The sequence below is a fragment of the Motacilla alba genome, chromosome 1A (assembly GCF_015832195.1).
Source record: "Motacilla alba alba isolate MOTALB_02 chromosome 1A, Motacilla_alba_V1.0_pri, whole genome shotgun sequence".
Lineage (NCBI taxonomy): Eukaryota > Metazoa > Chordata > Aves > Passeriformes > Motacillidae > Motacilla > Motacilla alba.
This window is the reverse complement of record NC_052031.1, coordinates 48,857,878-48,878,609: the sequence shown is the minus strand read 5'-3', so window position 1 is coordinate 48,878,609 and position 20,732 is coordinate 48,857,878. Positions and strand designations below refer to the sequence as shown.

General features: G+C 40.9%; 1 protein-coding gene across 3 annotated transcripts in view; it reads right to left on the bottom strand.

Annotated features, from left to right (window-relative positions):
* MRTFA (myocardin related transcription factor A) overlaps positions 1 to 20,732 on the bottom strand; it is a 71,860-nt gene that overhangs the window by 27,193 nt on the left and 23,935 nt on the right. For 2 of the 3 annotated variants that reach the window (XM_038155438.1, XM_038155436.1), the window contains exon 2: positions 2,848 to 2,913. In XM_038155438.1, coding sequence (XP_038011366.1) covers positions 2,848 to 2,913 — 66 coding nt within the window. Of the gene's footprint in view, positions 1 to 2,847; positions 2,914 to 4,117; positions 20,720 to 20,732 lie in introns of those variants that run through there. The other variant, XM_038155437.1, reaches the window with a different exon arrangement.

Sequence of the window (20,732 nt, the reverse complement as noted above, 5' to 3'; positions counted from 1 at the left end):
AACCTTATGTTGATGGAAGCCTGCAACGAAATTTCTCTTTTAGGGCACCAATTTGCAGAATAAATCTTATGTGGGGTTTAGATTCAGTCAGGGGAACCAAAGGTACCAACGGGAGTTTGCACAGTACCATAGCTTGTAATGTAAAACAAAACCTTTCACTTCTCCCACACTTGGCTCAGGGATTTTTCCATGGCTGTTTGCCTGAAGATATACAGGAACTGATCAGTATCACAGGCTAATCCAAAGGAACATGGAGGAAAGCACAGTAAGACCAAAACAGAAACAAAGTCGATGCTGAGGAAGTGACATCCCCGCTCTGGATGTGAAGGTGAATTGGAGGTGTGGTGCCAGACAAGCTGCAGTCTGGTCCTGTGGGCTGAATGCATATTAGCTCTAGGCAGAATATTTTCCATTTTACTTCCATTCCAATTTAATCCAGCTCTCAAACTTCATTTTATAGTGCAAAGCAAGGCACAGCAGGCAGGTGCAATCAGGGGCTTCACTTCAAAAACACATTCCTGGTACAAGCTGTAATGCAGATAGAACTGCAACCATCCCAGTTCTCTCAAGAGTGTTAAGACTCTCCAGATGGAAAATACAGGAAAGAAAAGAAGCCAACCAGTACCTGACATGGGAAGAGCACTCCAGCTCTTTTAGTTTAGCACCAAAGCATCCTCTGGATTCCAACTTTTATACTTTTGTAGAATCATCATGAAGGACTGTGTGGGGCTTGGTTCCTGGCTAACAAACTCAAGAGGGACACACAAGTCCGGTACAGCCACGTCCAGTAGCAGATGACAGCAGAACAAGATTAAGAACCGTGGTGTTTTCACAGACAAAAAGTACCAGTCAGGCAGAAGAAAGGAAGAAAGAATACAGGATACTTGCATATTCCCAGCAGTAAAAAAAAGTCTATTCTGGAACTCCTGAAATTAGATGTAGAGCTGTCATGGTGCTGAATTGCCTTCTGGAGGAACATGGTCCCTAGTCATCCTCTGTACTTCTCAGGTTAAAAATGGGATTCTTTTCTTTACGTATCACAATTTATCTCACATCTGATATTCTCTTCAAAAACTGCCCAGGCAAATTACATTTTAAACATTTCCCTATGTGTGGTTATTTCCAGCTGGCAGGTATGGGTAAATGATACCATTACTTGGGAGAAACTAATTTCAAATCATGTTTAGAACAGATGTGTTAAAGTAGGTTTTCTCCACTGCAGAAAGGACCTTTTAAGGTGCTGCCAGTATTTTCACAAAGCGTTTGTCTTTGGTCCATCACAAAATTCACATGTAAGAGATATAAATGAAGCAATGAAGGGCACGAATCTGCAGACTAGTAATTTACACTATGTTTTAAATAAATTTAACACTCACTAATTATTCTGGATGCCTTACTTGAATTACTTGCAAGGGCCTCATTTTCAAAAGGCCTGGAAAACAGACCCCTCTCAGGAATCACAAGTTTGGCTAGGCACACTTTGAAGAAAGCCAGTACTGAACATAAGTTAATAAAGTATTTGCATACACATCCACCTAAAGCAGGACACCACAAAGAAGTCAGGAACACTTTCTTCTGAGAAGCATTAGTAAGAAGGCAGTCGCTGGGACACTAGTCTTTCATCCAAAAACAAGCAAGTGTATTCTGTAGAAGCTCGTATACAAGCTCCTCACATTAAAAAATACACACCAGGTATGCTATATCCAGACAGCACAATCTTTTCTTTTTGCTCTGGTAACACAATTTTAAGCAGGAGTCCCAGACACCTCTTCAAGAACATTACTGCTATCCTGCAAGCCACTTCAGCTGACAAGAGTGCTGCTGACAGGTTCTCTTCAGTCAGACAGAGAGCTGACAGTCGAACATTCAGCCCTCAGCAAAGTCTAAGTCACAGCACCGTGTCATATTACAGTGTGCACCCCAGAAACAGAAGACATGGGAAAATCCTCATTACTACACCATCTTCAAGTAAAGCTTCTGAAAGAGGGCGGCAGAAAAGCTTTTGAAAGAAGAAAATATGTATCTGATTCACTGCATTTTACTACAGAGGTTGCGTGAAACTGAGAGGACTCAAAAATAACACATTTGCTGTGTGGTCTTGCTTCAAATTGTTACCTGTAAGTCATCTAGTTCAGAGGTACCAAAGCATGACAAAACTTATTTGTCACCTTTTTTGCATTTTTGGGGGAAGGAGGGGAGCAAAACAGAAAAATACCTTCTCCAACACTAATCTGACACTGAAAGTTTGGCTTGAGGGTAGATCCTGTTTACCCAGAAAGCACAGGTTCTCTGCCTGCACAGATTTTGTCTTTCCCTGCAAGAAGGGCAATGACTGATGCCCATAGGGCTCATTCTAGCTGTTTTCTAGCTACAAACATGAAAGAGGGTCCCTTTTTGGTTAACATCTTGCACACCATGCCTGGTTTTGGTCAGTTTATGGAATATGTACACACAAAGTTACAAGCGCCTCAGAGGTCCGGGGAGCTGCCACACTGTAAGAACAGAAACTGCAGAGGCAGGAAGCCTGTTAAAAGAGTGATTACCAGCATGGGTCAAGTATCTAAGGCACTTCTAACATAGTATATTCTCCAGAAGACTGCACTGAGATGAAACACAAGCCTAGTTTTGCAGTAGAGTTACACTTGCAGCCATTGCTCTCTTCCTCAGTATTGGAGGTGGCACCACCACTTCAGAAGGACCAGGCTGGGTGGGACAGGGTGGGGCTCCTGCAGATGATGTTTTCCAGGCAGAAGCAGAGAACCTGACCTTTCGAATCATATGGGAAACCATCCTCCACCAAAAAACATGCATAAAACCACCAGGGCAAAGAACTGAAGCGGTACTTACGCGGCATGATCCCTTGGCTCACCAACTCCTCCCGCGTGCGTCGCTGCTGGAGCTTCAACTGCAGCACTGCGCGACAGCAGAGAGAAGGGAGAGAAGGACACCCATCAGTGCAAGAAACAACTGAAGAGACATTTTCAAATGCATCTTGTTTTCTTCTTTGGATGCCAAGGCACTGGTGAGCAGCAGAAGGAAAAGACCCCCCCCCCCCACCCTGCTGCCCTGCCCTGCTGCAATTGCAGAAGTGGCCCCCAGCAGTCAGGTTTCCGTAGGCTGCTGCAGCCAGGGGGAGAGGAAGTTGCGCAGAGTGATAAAAATCCACAAAGCCAGGCCTGTTTCTCAGTTCTTTCTAGAGCACCAACTGCTTTCCAAACCATTAATATTAAAAAACAAACAAAGAGAAACACCAGCTGACAGTCCTCCAATAAACACAGAGTGACACCCCAGCTGCTAATGACTCCTGAAAACTCTAATTACTGTGTGCAGATTAAACGATATGTCAAAATTGTTGGTCGTTACTCTAAATTATAAGGCTGATTTCCTTCCTCAGCTCAGAAATTCACCTTCAGAAATGTCTTGTGAAAGCAAAATACCATGGATACATCTAGAAGTGTCCTTCCACAAAAGGAATCCCCTTATCGCTAGAATTTTTCCTATTTATTTTAGCATAACAGAACATATTCATGGCCTGTGTGAAATGCAATTAGCTGGGGTGTTTTTTACTGCAAATCCCTGGAATAGTAATAATTTCAATATTTAGATTATTACAGCAGCTTCCCTTTAAACTATACAATCAAAGCAACATTCTAGATTGTTCTTACAGTCAAAGACACCTTCCATATGAAAGCAACTTTTCAAAACTGAAGAAAAAATTCACATGAATGTGACACATGTCTCAAAATAGGACAACCTGAGTATCACTGAATCCCATTTGCAATCAAGCCCAAACTCCTAAGCATGCTCAACATAAAATATTATAAAATGAATGGCAATGCATCTCATCTCCCCTGTTTTAACTTGAATTTCTCTTATGCCTTTTTTATAGTCCACATAATGAAAGTCCACACGAATGTTGTGGAACCACTACAGAGCAAAACTGCTCTACAGCAATCTCATGATAACCCTTATGTCTCCTTTCTTAAGTACTTTGTTTGTCCAGTACATTTGATTTCATACATTATATCCAAATTCATATTGTACACTCCCTAAAGTAGAGATCAAAAAATTTAAGAAGATGCCACTTTGTCTACTTACAGACATCCCCACACTTTACCTGTTTCTTTCAACCTCCTATCTGCAGCTTGCATTTCACTAAGATACATCTTCCAATATGGGTTCTGGTCTTCATATGTATTAAAAAAGAGATCCATCTCTTCCTTTCTATGGTTGTTTCCATAGCACCTAATCACCCTCACTTAAATCACATTTAATTTTCTTCTTGGATTTTTCTGGCTTCCATATCCATTGACTCTTGGTGTACCTTTCTCTGAAACTGTTTATGACAGTGAGAGGAGTACCTCCTACCAGTGGAAATACCTCTGTGCACACAGTGTGCAAACAAGTTACCTCTCTTCTGTTTCTCAAGACAAACTATGATTTCTTAATATATGCATCCTGGGCAGGAAACTACTTTCTTTTAGTACATGGAAGTGAGAGAGGGGAGGAGGATGTACAGAGCACCATGGTAATTCTGTGTGGGATCAGCCAAGAGCCAGAAGGAGGAGGAGGGAACAGAGAGGGGAAGGAACAGGCCCTTCATTTGGCTGTGAAACTGCAAACAGAAGTGGTAGTTCCAGACTCTTCCTCCCACCCAGCATGAGATCGCACTCTGACTTCTGTGCTAGTGCGAGGGCTAGCACAGCTCACAGGCAGCCTGCTCACAGAGCTTCTCATTTGCTGGATTCCTTTTGAGGTTATCAAAACCCAAATCTTCATCTAACACCTTGCTGAGAGAGACAGTGTCAAATCTCTCACTGTCCCCATTACCTCTCATGTCCCCCTGACTGGTGGCTGGACTCACTGACAGAGACCACAGCCCAGTCAAAACAGGCACCAGTTTTTGCACTAGTGAGTTGAAGAGGATGACCACATAGCCAGGAGCTGTAGTGGAACAAGCAGGGCCCCTGGTATTTGCCAGCACTGAAGGTGGGAGTTGGATTTCATCCTTCCAACAGCACACTGCCACTAAGTGATTTCTGCCCCATTAGGAGCAGCCCATTGAACCGCTTGCTGCATGGCATTGCTTCCCCTACTGAGCCCATATATCCGTACCCTAAATTAGCACATCTCACAAAATGTGTACAGGCAACGCACAAACCTATCACAGCAGGTCCATGTCCCCAGCAGACTATCTCATTATTATTCATGTCTTCTGTTTACACATCTAGTAACGCATGTTAGCTCTTTCTGCCACTTAACTTGCTACAACCACCTACCTCACCTCACATTTGTAACCACACCTACTGTTTCCCTTTCACCTCCCAGCCAGGGATTTTCAGCTAAAACTCCCCACACAGGTGGAGTATTTCTTGCTCCTGGGTGCACATCTGTATGGTCACCTGTATAAATATGCATTTTGCTCAACTGTCTCGGTTTGCCTAAATGATCTAAACTATTTTTTTTATGTCACAATTTATTCCTCCACTAGCATTTGTTCCGTCCACACTGTTACAGCCTCTTGCATGTGTTTCCAGACTACACCGGCTTGAGCTCAACCAGAAATACTTTTCTGCTTTCTATGATTACAACCAGTTCTTAATCCAATTAAACAGTACTTCATTAAATCCAAATATACTTCTTAAAACCAAAATACACCATGCTACTAAGTTAAAGATGTTATAAAAGCCTGTTGCACCTAGACAAAACCCCTAGCAACCACATTTCAGTTATCCAAATGACAGAATCACATTTGAGCAGACTGTTTTCACAAACTGAAAAGCTGATCAGCGTGATTATACTGCTATTCTTGTACCACCTAAATTCTTGATCAAATTTTCCATCGTCTTTTTTCCTGGAACTGACAGCAGATGAGCCACTCTTCACTCATTCACCCTTTGTCAGCAGTGATGCAAAACCGTATCAGTCTTTTGCTCTTCTGAAGTCTGCCTGCTGTTCCCAGATTTATTAAAAATGACTCTCAGTCAGACTGCTAGAGACTTCATCAAATGAGTTAAAATTCCCCTCCTGACTGCAGCCTCCCTTACAAATTTTCTAAAGATATCTTATTTCTTTATTTGTTACCATCTACTACCCATTTTCTCTACCCATTATATGCACCTTTTGTTTTTAAACCCTATATCCCTTCACAGCAAGAACCCAGTAACTGTCAAGAGAACAAAACTGAGGAACAAGGGGAAAAAAGCCTTTTTATAAGCACTAAGTAATTCCTGGGATTTATGAAGGTATATACATACATATAAAGCACAAGTTATAATCAGCCATAAAGTACTTTTTTCCCCCATACAGCTTATTTTTGTGGCAGGGAGGAGGGCAAAAAGGATTATTTCAGTTCACTCCTAAATACATTTTGGCTTAACTAAGTACTTGGAGTTCCCAATGCCATTTCATATATTTAGGAGATCACCTGTTTACGTGTTCAAGTGTGTGAATCCTATATATAGATTAACAGATGTCCCAAGCACCAGTCCAAGGCTGTTGTACATGGAGCTCAGCCAAAGGTCTAGAATGACCAGAGAAATTCAAAGCTACTCTAGGACAGAATGAAGTGTCTTTCAGTCACAAATGGACAATGTTCTGTTTCCTTTATCCCTGTACTTTACCTGTAAATTACTTTTCAAATTAAGAATAAAACAGGTCATACAAAGAGCAGTGTATAACTGCTGGCTAGAAAATAAGTTCCAAACTGGTGCCCTTCTACTATATGCAATATTTTGTGGGATTTGTATCCTTGTCAGATTTTCCCACTCAAAGGTGGGCATAACTTATTTCACAAGCATGAAATGTTCCCTATTAAATTCTGAACAATGTTTTCGTATCACTGATGGACCATTCCAAGAATTAGTAAAACATTCCAGAGAAATCTGGGAGCTAGGATGCAGGACCACTGCCAGCAGTTTAAGAATTTAGGAATTAAGGGTAGAGGAGAACTGCGATGGTGGGAGATGTATTAAATGACAAATAATACTGTGATACAGCTACTACCAACAGAGTCACCTATTAGTAAATACAACATGTCATGATTTTTTTGTGTTTGTCTGAGCATAAAACTTTCTCAACAAGGAACCAGCCCACAGGCATACTCCAGGACCAGCTACTCACAGCTGGTGGCGGCTCAGATTTAACAGTATATAATTAATATAAAGAGCTTGCACCCATAGGGGCACTTTCAGGACAACTCCAATCTGGGGGTAGTTCAGGGGTGCATTAGTAGTAAGCAGAAGCAAGAACAAATATCTGTGATGAGCTAAGTTGTTTTTTGCAGCTCATTACCTAAATCTGCAGCAGCATGCCTGCCCTTCTATTTCTAAACCACACTGCATTTAGTAGTGTGACTAGAACTGCTGCAGGAACTACTGCAGATTCTGCCTCTTAGCATTTCAACAGAGAAAAATAAACTTAAAATCTCTTTTGAAAGACTGTCTCACATACTAGGACAGGTTTGTGACAAGAAATTATTAAAATACCCTGTATTTCCTGTTTTTTAAAAACTAGCAAGAAGAAGTGCACAGCTGTGAACTGTAGCTTGTGGTGAGACCTTGTGCACGTTATATTGAATACAGACTTACTACCAAAGGGAGTCTGTGCTCACATTTCTGCAAAACCTTTCCTGCCAGGAATCCCAAGCGATACTTAAGGTCACCCAACCAAGGTAATGATTAAGCACAGCCATATGGTGGATTACAACTGGGACAGCACAAGCAGCAGTGCAGATCAGGAAGGAAGGAAGGCTGCTAGAGCCAAAAGAAACCCTGTAGAGGGACTGAAGGAGGCAGAACTCCCTGGAATTCAGGCTGGGATACTCACGCAAAGTGGGAGAGTGCAAGACACAAACTGTGTATTAACAAGAAAGAATGTATGCTCACAGACGTGATTTATCAATTTTGTAAATTCAGTGAAAGCAGTCTGATAGAAGAATTCGTCCCTGCAACCCAATAAATAAACCACGTGATTAGGAAGCAAAACTACTGAAGAACAAGTGAAATTAGCCCAGCTTCATTATCCAAGTTGAGGAATGTGCAAGCGTAAGTAAAGAGAGTAAAAAGCAATTTAATGCTCGTTTATTTGTACATCGTTCAGCACCTCTGGAGAGCCTGTTCTGAAAGCACTGGGCGGCTACAGCATCCTCTTAACTCACAAGGAAGCACTGATACAGCATGAGCTGCAATAGGAACTGGCCAGTTAGCTCAACATCTCTACCTTCCTGTAGCGTCAAAGGAATTTCAGGAGAATTCTCACTGGCCTAGCACCGAGCAGGTCTGACCAGGTTTACTTTGTGAGGGTCAGAGACTATGGATTAAGGAGATGTGGCTCTAGGCCAACATTTGCAGCCCACACATAATTTCCAATTTTTCAGTCCAATTTGTGTTAACACCATATGCAAGCAACTGAATTCTAATATGCAACAATAAAAGACAACTCTGATGACACAGAGTATTTGCTGAACAAAATTGACAAAGGTGTTTGTGCAGAACTGGGGCCTCTACCTCAAATATCACAGTGCCATGTAACCACTGCTCTGAAGGATGAAGCCACCTTTCCACTTACCATTCAACCAGCAGCCCTTCTAATTACACTAAGAAGAGAATTTTCCCCTACTTTCTGATTAAATAGTCACATTTGACCAGAAGCAAATGCCAAATTCAGCTTTTGAATATGCAGCACACCAGCTGTTGTTTTCTGTGGAAGCTATATCCTACTGAATTCAGTCCCTTGGAGATGTGATAAGAAAACCTTTCCCTCACACCAAAAAATGGTCTCTGGGCATTTTTCAGCTGTGCCAGCTTACAAAACAAATGTTGACTTGCATTAGATTTTTTCATGCATCAACAGGAAGCCAGATTAGATTCACCAGCAAGGGCAGCATCTGTAAAACTCCAGTTGCAACACCTTTCTGTGCATAAGCAGCCAAGGGCTGTTAGCGTACCAAATTACATGTAGGTCCACAAGAAGGTGTAAGAAAAAACCACCTGTGATAGTTTGTGATCAATGAGTGAGAATACAATGGTCAAAATTAATTTTCAATCTTAAATTGCTGAGGTAGATTACTTCCTCTGTTTTAGAGCTGCATTTTCCTGATGCTGTTGACAACATACCCCACACCACACAGAACATGCTAGAACGGGGGTAAGTTACCAACAAAGAAAAGCAAACTTTTGGGGCCTTTTTTAAAGGCAATTTTTCTGAGCCTAACAGCATTTTAATCCACTAAATCCATTTTATTCCCCACTGCTGATGGGGAATACATGCTGGCTTTGCATTTAAGCAGACTGTGCAGTTAACAGAGAAGCATTTAAGTGAAGCAGACTGTAAATGACACCCAAACTGCAGGGATTATATGACAGTTTGCTACCCAGGGAAGGGGCTGCCAAAAATTCATGTCCCTCTGTGGAGTGAAGGAGAAGCAGCAGACACACTGTTGATCCTCACAATTTGCAAGCATCCACTGTTGTTGGGAGCAGCAGCCATAAGGTTCTGTTCATCTCAATGCATTTGAAAAAATAGCTTGAAGCAAGTCTGCACAAAGGGAGAGTAAAGCAGAAGTTGATTTCTTTACTGTTTGAGACTATCTCACATTCCACTACATCTTTTCTCTACTGAAGCAGCAAGGGCTGCTATTAAAATGCAGGCAGCTTCCTCTGCTCTTCCTTAGCAACCATGCTAGGGAGAAAATGGAGTTTGGAAGGGTAAAGAATAGAGAGAAAATCTGGTTTGGTTTCTTCAACTGTTACAACAACCTTTCACACTAGAGGCAAAAGTGACTTATTTATATTCATGCTGTGGTCTTCCCTCTGTGAGAAGTAGGACTGGGAGCACTCTCCCTACACCCGAAGAGGAGTAGATGAAGCAGATGTGAAGCAGATCCCGAACAGGAAACAAAACTGGGATCGGGAGCAGTTCTGTACTGCAGGTTCTGAGAGTGATGAAAGTGCAGAAACCAGCACATCCTGCTGCAAGATGCTGAGATGGAAAGGTGTCTTGGACCAGTTTGGGGAACACTGCATCACAGGCAGTTCTTGTATAGAGGACTTGAACCTTTTTTCATGACCACCTCTTATTTCTTAGCCTCTCAGGAAGCTCTTAGGAAGCATGAAACATTTGTACAGATGAGAACAGGAGTATGATTCTGCCTGAGGTAGTCCTAAACCCTCTATCCAGTGATTCTTAAAAAACAAAGAGTTTCTTCACCTCCAAAGCAACCACTTCCAAAATACTTCACAGTGGATGTGCTAGCAATAATCCAAGGATGCAATGGAGGGCATATCACACCGGAGTTGGTTTTTACTATCCAGCACTTCTAAAAGCCTTCAGGCTCTCAAATGTCCAGCAGTTTTAAAAAGCAGCTGAAAAGTACAGAAAAAGAAGAGTGACTGGTCAATTAAGAACACTAAAAGACAAGGAAAAGAGAAAATGAACTGACTGTCACTCTCAGGACAAGAAGGACTTGTTTCTTGATAAAATCAAACTCTTCAAAGCTTCTACAGCTCAAAATATTCTTGGGTCATATAAAATCATTAACATGGCGTGCAGCTTACACAGGCCTTTGATGGTCTATATGAGCAAATTCCAGAAGACTGGTTTTGGCTAAAAACACAAAAACCAGGTTCAGGGCAATTTCTTTTGCTGGGAGGATGCCACTGGAAGAGAAATATGAAATAGGAAAAATATAAAAAGATGTTTTCCAAGGAGGATGGAATACTGTATTATCTTTTAATGAGTCAATGTTATGAGGCATTAACTAGTTCTCTTAGGGGAGACAAATACAAAAATTCTTTGATACAGCTAATTTAGCAGAATCAAAAATCCCAACCTACAGAGGAAAGTGGTCCCCAAAGAATATGAAATCAGAAGCACACAGTCAAAAGTAAAAGGATCTATTTCCATTCTCATATTACCACAAGGTAGCTGGCTCACACAGAGCAGAGAACAACAAGCTACTTCAGCAGGCCATTTGGTAAATGTAGACATCACATTAATGTTAATTAAAAACTGTATTTAGAAGATAAAACCAGCAATTACAGCAATTTTTGTTTTGTTAGGACACAGTACTATAAAACGAACAAAATCAGTAGCACCATCCAACTACCAAGACATAATATGATCTAAGATCCAGACAGGACAGAACAGTTACTCCAAGGCTCAAGTCAGCATTGGCTTTGGTGGTAAAATGCGGAGGTCCTAGAGGAAGAACCAACTCATTGCCTTAGAAGTTTGCTTGGTAACTTCTGAGATCTGGTCTCAATATTGCACACAATTGAACATGCTTATTTCACAGGAGCTACTCAAGTATATGACTCCAAATAAATGCAAACTTGATTATTACATGGAAGTTATGCTGAATTTTGCAGGGTCCTTTTCATGTTTATTAAAAATTAAGACTAGCAGTTGCTGTGCATTTTACAGTATTTACCTTTACCACCTTCCTTCATGACTTAACTCCTGCCGCTTCCATTAAACATTTAATATTTAGGAGGAGTTAATGCCATTTTATTCACTGCTGCTTTTAATTGCAATGCCAGTTTTGTCTTCTTTGATACTAAAATTTTAAAACCAGACACGTTTGTTACTATTAGTACGTAAGTGTTTCTATTGAACACATAGAAGCCCATTCTTAACCATCAAATCTTGGTACACCTATAATCCATCTCAGCACTTGCTGAAACTGTTAAAATACAACTTTAAGAAATTCACCTGAAATACATGTAACATGTACGATATGCAGCATGTAAAAATGCACAACAAGCTTGTCAAGAGGAAAAGTTGGTTTGCTTTCTGTGCAGGGTACTGATTCTTATAAAAATCATTTTGTCTCAGTAGTACTGGCTAGGTGAAAACTAAGCATGTGAGTAACTAGGCACATATCCATATCCATGGAATCTGGCTACCATGCATGATCCAACAAGATGACCTGTAACAAAATACCTAGGTGGAAAGGTCTACCTAAAATTGACCCTGGTATCATAATACAGTAAATATTAACTGTAATCAGTACTTGTTGATGCCATCTATATATCCATTGTTACTATTTATGGCTGGAAGAGAATTCTTGAGGAGGGAAAAATACAGAGAATTTCCCACTTCCCTGTGTAAACTTGAGTCACAATCTGTAGTGATTTGTATTTTTCCATGAAACAATGAACAAGGAGGAACTAACATTGCCCTTAACCAGCTTGCAAAGAAGACTCTAGAAAGAAATTCTCCCAGATAATTTAATATGACATGGCAGATGGGGACAAATGAAGAAAAAAGAAGGAACGGGTAGATATAGCTTGACAATTAGATCTACAGCTGTCTACTAAGGTGACAGTACAAAAGGCGAGCTACACAAGGGAAACACAAGTTCAAACCCTTTAAATTTTTTTTCTTGGAAAGACAGGGGTATCTCTGCCTAAAAGAAGAAAGAGCTGCAACCATTTCATTTTCCATAAAGATGATACACGGGAGTTGTTTATCTTTTTATTCAAAAAAAACTATACCGAATTTAAAAAACAAATGTTTTGAGTTATGTCAGAATCTGAACAATTTTTCATTGTATTTAAAACTCTGAGTTCAAGGGATGTGTTCCTGTGGGTTTCTTACAAGCAGAAAGAAAATCAGGCACTGAGACAGTGCCCAGACACATTCGTAAAACACATGACTGATTAGATATGTTTATAACAGTAAAATTGATGAGCAAATCTTTCCATGCCCCTTGCAGCAAAGGAGATTTGGTCAAGTATTTTTCCTTCATAATTCGCCTCCCTTCAATTTCTGCTACAGCAGAGTGCTCCAGTGCACAAACAGCCTCACAGATCAAGGTCACAAACTTCCTCAAACATTTCTGAGAGACTGGGTTTGGCCCAGTGATTCAGCCTTCCTTCTGCCACAGGGCACCCTCTACAGATAGAGGTTGAAAGTTCCCTTCACAGGAATCATCAAATGGTCAAGACACCACAGAATTTCTGTGGCAAAATTTCAGCTGGGACACCTCGACATATGAGCTGTGTTTTGGGGTTTTCCACTAAAACACGGAATAATTCTGTATTTCCAAGACCATTTCGGATTTTTAACCACCTAAAGATCTTTGGTTTACTGAAACCAAATGCAAATGAGAGCAAATGTGTTTTACCACAAGCAGTAGAAAAAATTACTTAGAAGTCTGCAAATTTAAATACAAAACCAGCTAAGTAATAATTAACTAGTTACACAGGGAACTCAGAAAGCTGGGCCTTATAGTTTTAAATCAGCTAGCTTGAGCATCTCCCCACTTCAGCTGGTTCATTGTGCTGACAGTTACTTCGTGGGACATGAAACAAAAGTGGTTTTGTCCAAGGTGCATATTACATGCACAAGGAAGACTCGGAGCATTCCCTATCTAGTCAGCATTCCTTCCACCAGCTTCTATCCAAGCCCCAGCATTCTCTCTTAGCAAGAATTTCAGGTGGATACTACAAGGAATTACCATATTTCTTTTAATTCATGGTAGTTAAAAACATCTTTGCTGTTTTTCTCAAAGACTGCAAAGAACACTGGTCACGGTCATGGCATCTGAGGTTCACATAAAGATCCTGGCCTGTGCACTCCAACAGTCTGACACCTTCTTTATTGTTTAAGTACAAATTCTATTAGAATTCTGTTGCTACTTGTAAAAAAAGTTGCAAGATTCAGGTGCGCCCATCATATCATTCTACATTAGAAATCAGTTCCCCCACAGGAGCCCAGCATGGAAGCTGATCCCCAAAATTTGCATTTCACATAAAAAGCAAATCAAAGTCCCTCAGAATCTTTTCGCTGATGATACAATATCTATCTACAGTTTTTTACCTCCCTTCTCCTTTTTTACCTACCTAATCTACTTTCTTTCAAAAAAAACTCTGGACTACACATCTCCAGGACTGACAATTGTGGTTTTTGCCATGAGGGAAGATGCATAGCATTGAACAATTTCAGCTATGAGGCCTAATGTGCTATCATAGCTGTAAATATTTAAATAATATCATTCTATGTAACAGATCAATCAGCAAACCAAAAAAACTCAGCGGTCCAGAATGGACTGCATGACCACTGACTTTAGGCTGGTGGACAAATTCTGCAGATGTTTAAAATGTTACTGCTGGCTCAGTCCTCTGCTGAAGGGCACAGAGGGGAATGCCAGCAGCAGCAGATCACACACACTTCAACATTCTGTCCAACTGGTAATGGAGGTGGGCTTTCACTCACATCCTGAACAAAAGCAGGGGAAGGGCAGCCACGTTTCCCTTCTGTGGCTGCCTCCAGCACTGAGGCAGGGAGGTGGCTGCAGGGGACAGCGTTTGCAGCTGTAGTTAAGATTCACTGTCACATGTCAGTCCTGAAGATACAATCCTCTACGCTGCCTGCAGCCAATGTGACAGATATTATTAGCAGCAGTAAAAGAGTCTCTCAGAGAGACACAAAGGTACGGTTAGTTTAGCATCTACTTCTAAAATGTTGTCGTCTTCTCCTGAAAAGGGAGAATTCCCCATCAGAGTGTGAAAAAGGGCTGCAAGCAGCCTTAGAAGGACGTTCACACCTAGGTGTAACAGAGAAAGAGGCTTAGGAAGGTGAAAGTGACTAAAAAGAACATCCACCAAAATAAGAAACAGAACACACAACAATTTGCAGGGACAGGTTACACGTTTCTTTCATACTGATCAAATTACGCAACGGGAGCTTCTGGCTTCCAGCAGTGCTGTGAGATTTGCAGAGGTGAGGAACCAAAGATCATACCTGCTGCCACATTCCACTCCTACAAAAACACAGCTGTAGTCTCCATGCACTTAGTGCTGGAGAGACATGGAGCAGCAGGAAGCTACAGGAACTCCACACTGAGAAAGTCAAAACTGGATCTCTTCCTTCCATCACCCAGAGAGCATCACTCAGCTCTGCCCCCAGCAACCCAGCTGGGCAGCACAATGTTCGTGCCTGACAAGTGTTTCAGTGAGGAAGCTTACCAAAAAAATGTTAAATGTGTCAGCTGGCACAGCAGTTGTTATGGGAAAGACCCTCAGAATGGTGACAGGCCTTTGAGCTGCCTTTGGGGACAGAGACCACAGAACAAGGTCTTAATAAGCATGATTGCAACAGATGATTCCTGTCCCTGTGATGGAGAAAAGTCCATCGTAGGCACTTCCACTGAAAACTCTCAAAAAGCTGTATTTTTACAAAAGGCTTTCTCTACAGCTCTTTATTTCTGAAAACTAGTTTTAAAATAAGATTGTCAAGAAAGCCTGGATTTCTCCAATTTTCACAGACAATTTTGCAAAGAATTTACATCCCAAAGCAATATATCCTCTTCCTTATCACCAACTTCTTTCACATTTCTTGTTAGCTGCATCAGGCCAATATAACTTTATATGGCAAAACTGCAGGCTGGAAAGTTCAAACCTTTGTTCACTTGAAAGAATGTTGATTATATTATTTGCACAATAAACTCTGACAGAAGATCACCTGCACATTTCTTCTACCCATCTCATCTCTCCTGAATACACTGATGAGCAAAAAAATTTTGTAGTTCTTCTTAGCAACCACAACATTGCAACTACTGCAGGTCTGCTCTTAGTTAGAGAGATACCAGGTTAGTAAATATTACATTGTGCCAGGGAAAAACATCATATCTACTTTACCGGCCCAATTAAAAGAAAGAAACTATGAATTCTGCTCCATGTTAATGCCCTTGGGCAGATGATGCATCTTGAGGAGCCTCCTGCAAGAAGAAGCAGCACAATTTGCCCCACAGGCTCACTACTCATTTTATTTTGATAAACCCAAGCCACATCAGGAGTTGTATCCCATTTTCTACCATAGGTTGCAGAGGTTCTTGCCAAAAAAATGTGCTGCTTCTACATTTTGGATTGAAATTTATTGATGCAGCAGGTGACATAATCAGTAATTCAATGCTCAGAAAAGACAGGAGATATGGGAGTTGGGGCACGAAATGAAAGATCTAAGCGGGCACTTATTTTTGGTATAGATATTTACTAAGTTGTTGATCAATGACTTGCAGGTGTGACTGCATGAGGAAAAATCAGAGGTGATCACTGACAGATCTTGTGGACGATAAAACTACAGAGATAAAATTTACATAGGTACCCTGAGATGGATCAAAAAGCAGAAGGAAAATCCACTCCTGTCACTGACCTTCATCTTCGGGTAAGGACTCCAAACATTTTTTCTGGATGCAAAGAAAGCAGTTTGAGTTTCAATATCATAGTTCCATTTTCAAAAAAAAGCAGCTGCTTTTCAACAGCTCCTGGGAAGTCTAAGCATCAGTCATTTGCTGTTTAAAAGTATAAATAGAGATGTTTTCTTGAAAAAAGAAACAACAGATAATTATGAAAAAAATCAAAAATCTGAAAGCCACTCAAGTGTTTCCAAGCTTTATTAATATGTGTCCCAGTTGCTGGGATTATCAGTACCTCAGCACCACTGCCACTGAACATGAAGCTCAGTTCCACTCTGAAGAAAATTCAGTTGACAGGGCAGGAAAGTACTTACTGGAAATTTTACTTGGTATCATTACCAGTTCAAAGCATTGCCTGCATAAATGCTACTGACAGCTGTACTCATCGCACCGCACCCGCTTTCTACTCATTTTTTGTTTTCTGCATGTCTTGAGTCCTCCCATCTCCTTACTCCTGCAAGTCTGCAACTCTTTCCTTTTAGTATTGCTTTGCACTACAGAAAGCACTGTAATAGTCATTTTTGACAAATTAAGTAGATCACAGTGTGGTAAACAAGTTAGCCTCTGTCCCCCTCCTCCTCCTCCTCTTCCCATTCGCAGCATGAAAATAGCTAGGGCTAAAGCAACAGCTGGGGATCATTACACTGACAGGAATAGTTTAGTAAACTGCAAGAGGGGAAAACATGTCATGTCCAAAAAAATCAAAAACACATCAGAGCATCAAGACTGAAAAAACACATGAATTCAGCTGCAGGGATAATGCTATGACTCTTCTTCCACTGATAACAACTGACTTACAAAAACCCTGGTCATTAAGTGTTAACCCTTTCCCCAAGCTTCCCACTCGTGTCACAGAGTTAACAAATCCCCTGAAACACCTCTAGTCCTCACAGCCAAATGAGGCACACTGGCTACGGAGCAAAAATAATTTTAAATTGACAGTCAACTTCAAGCCACTTCACATAAATACATCGTTACCTTACCTTCACTGCACCTCTTACTTTTAAGTCACAGGCTGTGGCTGCAGCAAGAGGATACAGGGAGTCCGGTGTGCCTCTGGATCTGCCATAAGAAATGCCAGAGCCGATCAGCTCCCTGTACATTCAACACATTTTCTGTGTTTTAATGTGTCAGAGCACTATTTGCATAAATAATTCCGAACAGTGGGATGCATTAGGCCATAATTCAGAAAGGCATCTGCGTGTTTTGTGACTGGTTTCTAACACTGCTTATCCATGAATTTGCTTTGCTCACACATCTCCCCGCAGCAACTTCAGGTCCACTCTGAAGCAGGAAGACACAGATCACCCTTTACAGAAAAATGTCACCCTGCATTCCTGTGAGATGCCTTGGGTGCAGGGGCTGCCCTCTTGCTGGGGATCTCCTTGGGACTGACAGCTTCCAAGTCTACTCATGCAGGTTCCCTGACCCCTCCTGGATGAGGTGGGGCCAGGGCCAGCTGGACCTTCAGGTGCTGCAGGTGTCATGACAGTAAGGTCTAGATTACACCTGAAAAAAGTTAAACGCTAATAAGCACTTGCACGACTCCTGATCTCTTCAAAGTACTGAACAGATATTAATAGTTTAATCAAAGGCTAAGCTAACTCAAATTACCTCCCATTTGCTGTGGACCAAGAATGTGCACACAGTTCGTGCAGATCAGATGGCATGCAGGAACTTGTTCCTGTGTCTCGGCCCTGAGATACAAATCTTGGAAAAAGACAGCTGAGTTTCACTGTCAGGCCCCGAGTCACACTGAATGTTTTTATGTTTTTGAAGGGAGGACTTCAAAAAAAAAAAAAAAAAAAAGAGGTGTTTCATTTAAGAGCATATAGCACAGATGTACAGAGATGTAGCAGAGAAGTGGAAAAGTTGGAATTCAGTTTTGGAAGTACTTAATTCTAAGCTAAACTCATGTGAATGCTAACTGGGTTTTGAGTAGCTTTCTGCAATTCCCTCTTCATATCTCTCATGAGGGGCTACCATACTGTTGTATTAACTGATCTAGGAACTGCATACTGGGCTCTAGTATTTGAAGATTAAATTATTCCAAGGCATACTTGAATAGAAAACATGTTTATGGATTCCTGAATTCTAGGAATTTTGCAAATCACTGCCCTACCACATACTTGGAAAAATACAAGCTTAAGTTCTTTGACTTCTGCATGTCAAATCCATTTCTGTGTAGAAAGGATCACCAGTTCCCAAACTTCAATGTCAAGTCCTAATTCAAAAAAAAAAGAAATAAATCAGATTTAGGAGACATCTGTTTTTCCAGAAATCAGGAAGTAAAATGTAGTCTATTCCAGATAGCTGCTTCTCATGAGAATCATTAAGAGAATAGATGAGCATTGTCAGCGTTAGTATTGACAGTCCTTATTTGTCCAGTTTTATTAAGAGTGAGGAAGAGAAATGCATGCTTTTTCTGTCTTGGTGACAATGAAACTAAGCTGTCCCATTTTTAGGGGGACCAAAAGCTAAGGCACAACAGTCATCAGTCTCAGCTCAATGCTAATTCTGGACTTCCATAAGGGTTTACACGTGGATGCATCTGTTCCTCTGCTGCCCATAAGAACTGGCTCTGCAAAGTACAGTGCATGCTACAGAATAAATACAGCAGGCATCCCGAGACTGCAGGAGACTTGAATGGAGCAGCAGCAAACCTAAAGTGTTATTATTGTCTTCATCTGACAGGAAAGAAGCTGGCAGCATTTATTTCCTTCTCCTAACCTTCATTTGGTTGCTGGTGGAAAGCAGCTTTCCTTATCACATGTGGCATTAGAGCATCATGAATTAGCCATGGGCTAGGCTGATGGATGGTATTGCTGGACTTTGCAGAGTCAATACAGCTTTTCCAATAACCAGAATCATACAAGATTTCAATGGCCTTAATTCACTTCAACTTGAGACAGCAACAAACCTTTTAATATTGATTGAGGTGAGACAGAATTGCTTTTTCCTTGAACATGTTATCTCACTGTACAGCTTGTGATATTTAGTGATTGGATGAAAGATGTATCCTGGTACATCCAAATGCGAAGTGCCCACCTTCTGTGAAAACCAATGTTTGCAAATACTGGACAGATGCAAGTTCTGGCTTTTTTGTTAAATTTTGGGTTGTTTTCTTTCCTCTGAAGATTGATGTTGTGCAGCTCTATGTCTCCAAAGCAGATAAAGAAATCTGGGAACACTGCCTATACTAAAGGATTTATAACTCCTGAACTTGAATTTGAGGACTGGGACTTAAATGTTTTTTTCCCTCTCCATATTTTTTCACCAAATAATATTCCAATGAAAACATGCAACAAAAATAGTAATATTTTTTAAATTAACAACAAGCTAGCTCTTGATAGATGTTAAATAGGCTTGGTAGGGGGGTGACAATTAGGGGCAGAAACCTAACAGGTTTGTCTGGCAGCTCCAGCAGGCCTAGACTTCGTACCAGAGAAAAATCCTCTAAATGCAACTGCTAAAATCCTCTTCCACACACTGGCCATCTTTATGCAACAAACATGGCCTTATTCTATCTGGATTATTGCCCTCAACACTTACCCCTCCTTTATCTTACTTTGCTGTGAAAAATGTCAGAAAGTTATTTTCCCTCCTTTCAGAGGAATTATTCGCTCTTAAAATCAGTCATCACCTTATTCTGAGGCCACTGTACTTCACATTTTTGTCTCCTTCTGCAAGTTCCTACTAAAATTTCACTTGTAGCTAGACAGATCCGATATTTCTGAAAAAAAATTAAACCTTGCCGCTTGCCATTGGCTTTTTGTGATGTTCTGCCATTCTTCTCTGTAATCTTTTCCTAGTTCCTGTTTGTTGATATTCATAATGCTGTGCACTATCAATGGATCACTACCTGTTTTCATCCTTTCATCCTCTCTATCTTTTTCGATCCCTCCAGATTCTCTTTTTTCCTTTTAGATATCACTCCCTGGAATCTGACCTCTCTCTGTCTACATAATCTTTTGGAATTGTTAAATCCTCATTAAAAAGGATTTGCAGAAGGCTACTTGCAGAATACCATCAACTAAAACAAAATCACATTTAGATATGCATACAATACTCCTTGCACACTCTCAAAACAAGAACATAGAGACACTTAAAACATGGTTCTCTTATCTTCTTCAAGGCATAGTCGCCACTCCAGAACAAGCCTTTACACCTTTAATAAAACAGCCTTAAAACATTGCTCACAAGAGGCCTACAGATGTAGGGGAGAAGAAGAAATTTTAAGATTGAAACCAAAACTTCCAAATGCAATTGTCTCAAGATCCCAGCACTGCAAGTCATTTCTTACAGAGCTCCAAGCTTGTTGAGGGACATGCTTGAATGCCCTCAGGGACAAGAGGTCACAGGAGTCAGTGGGAAACCCAAAATCTGGACTACTGCCCAGAAAGCAAAAACCAGGCAGATTCAATATGCAAGAGGAGAAAAAAACCACAACGACGCAAAAAAAAAGCCCAAATTAAAACCCTCACAAATGAATTATACAGTGCCTACAACAAAGAGAGCAGAGCCCGCTAAC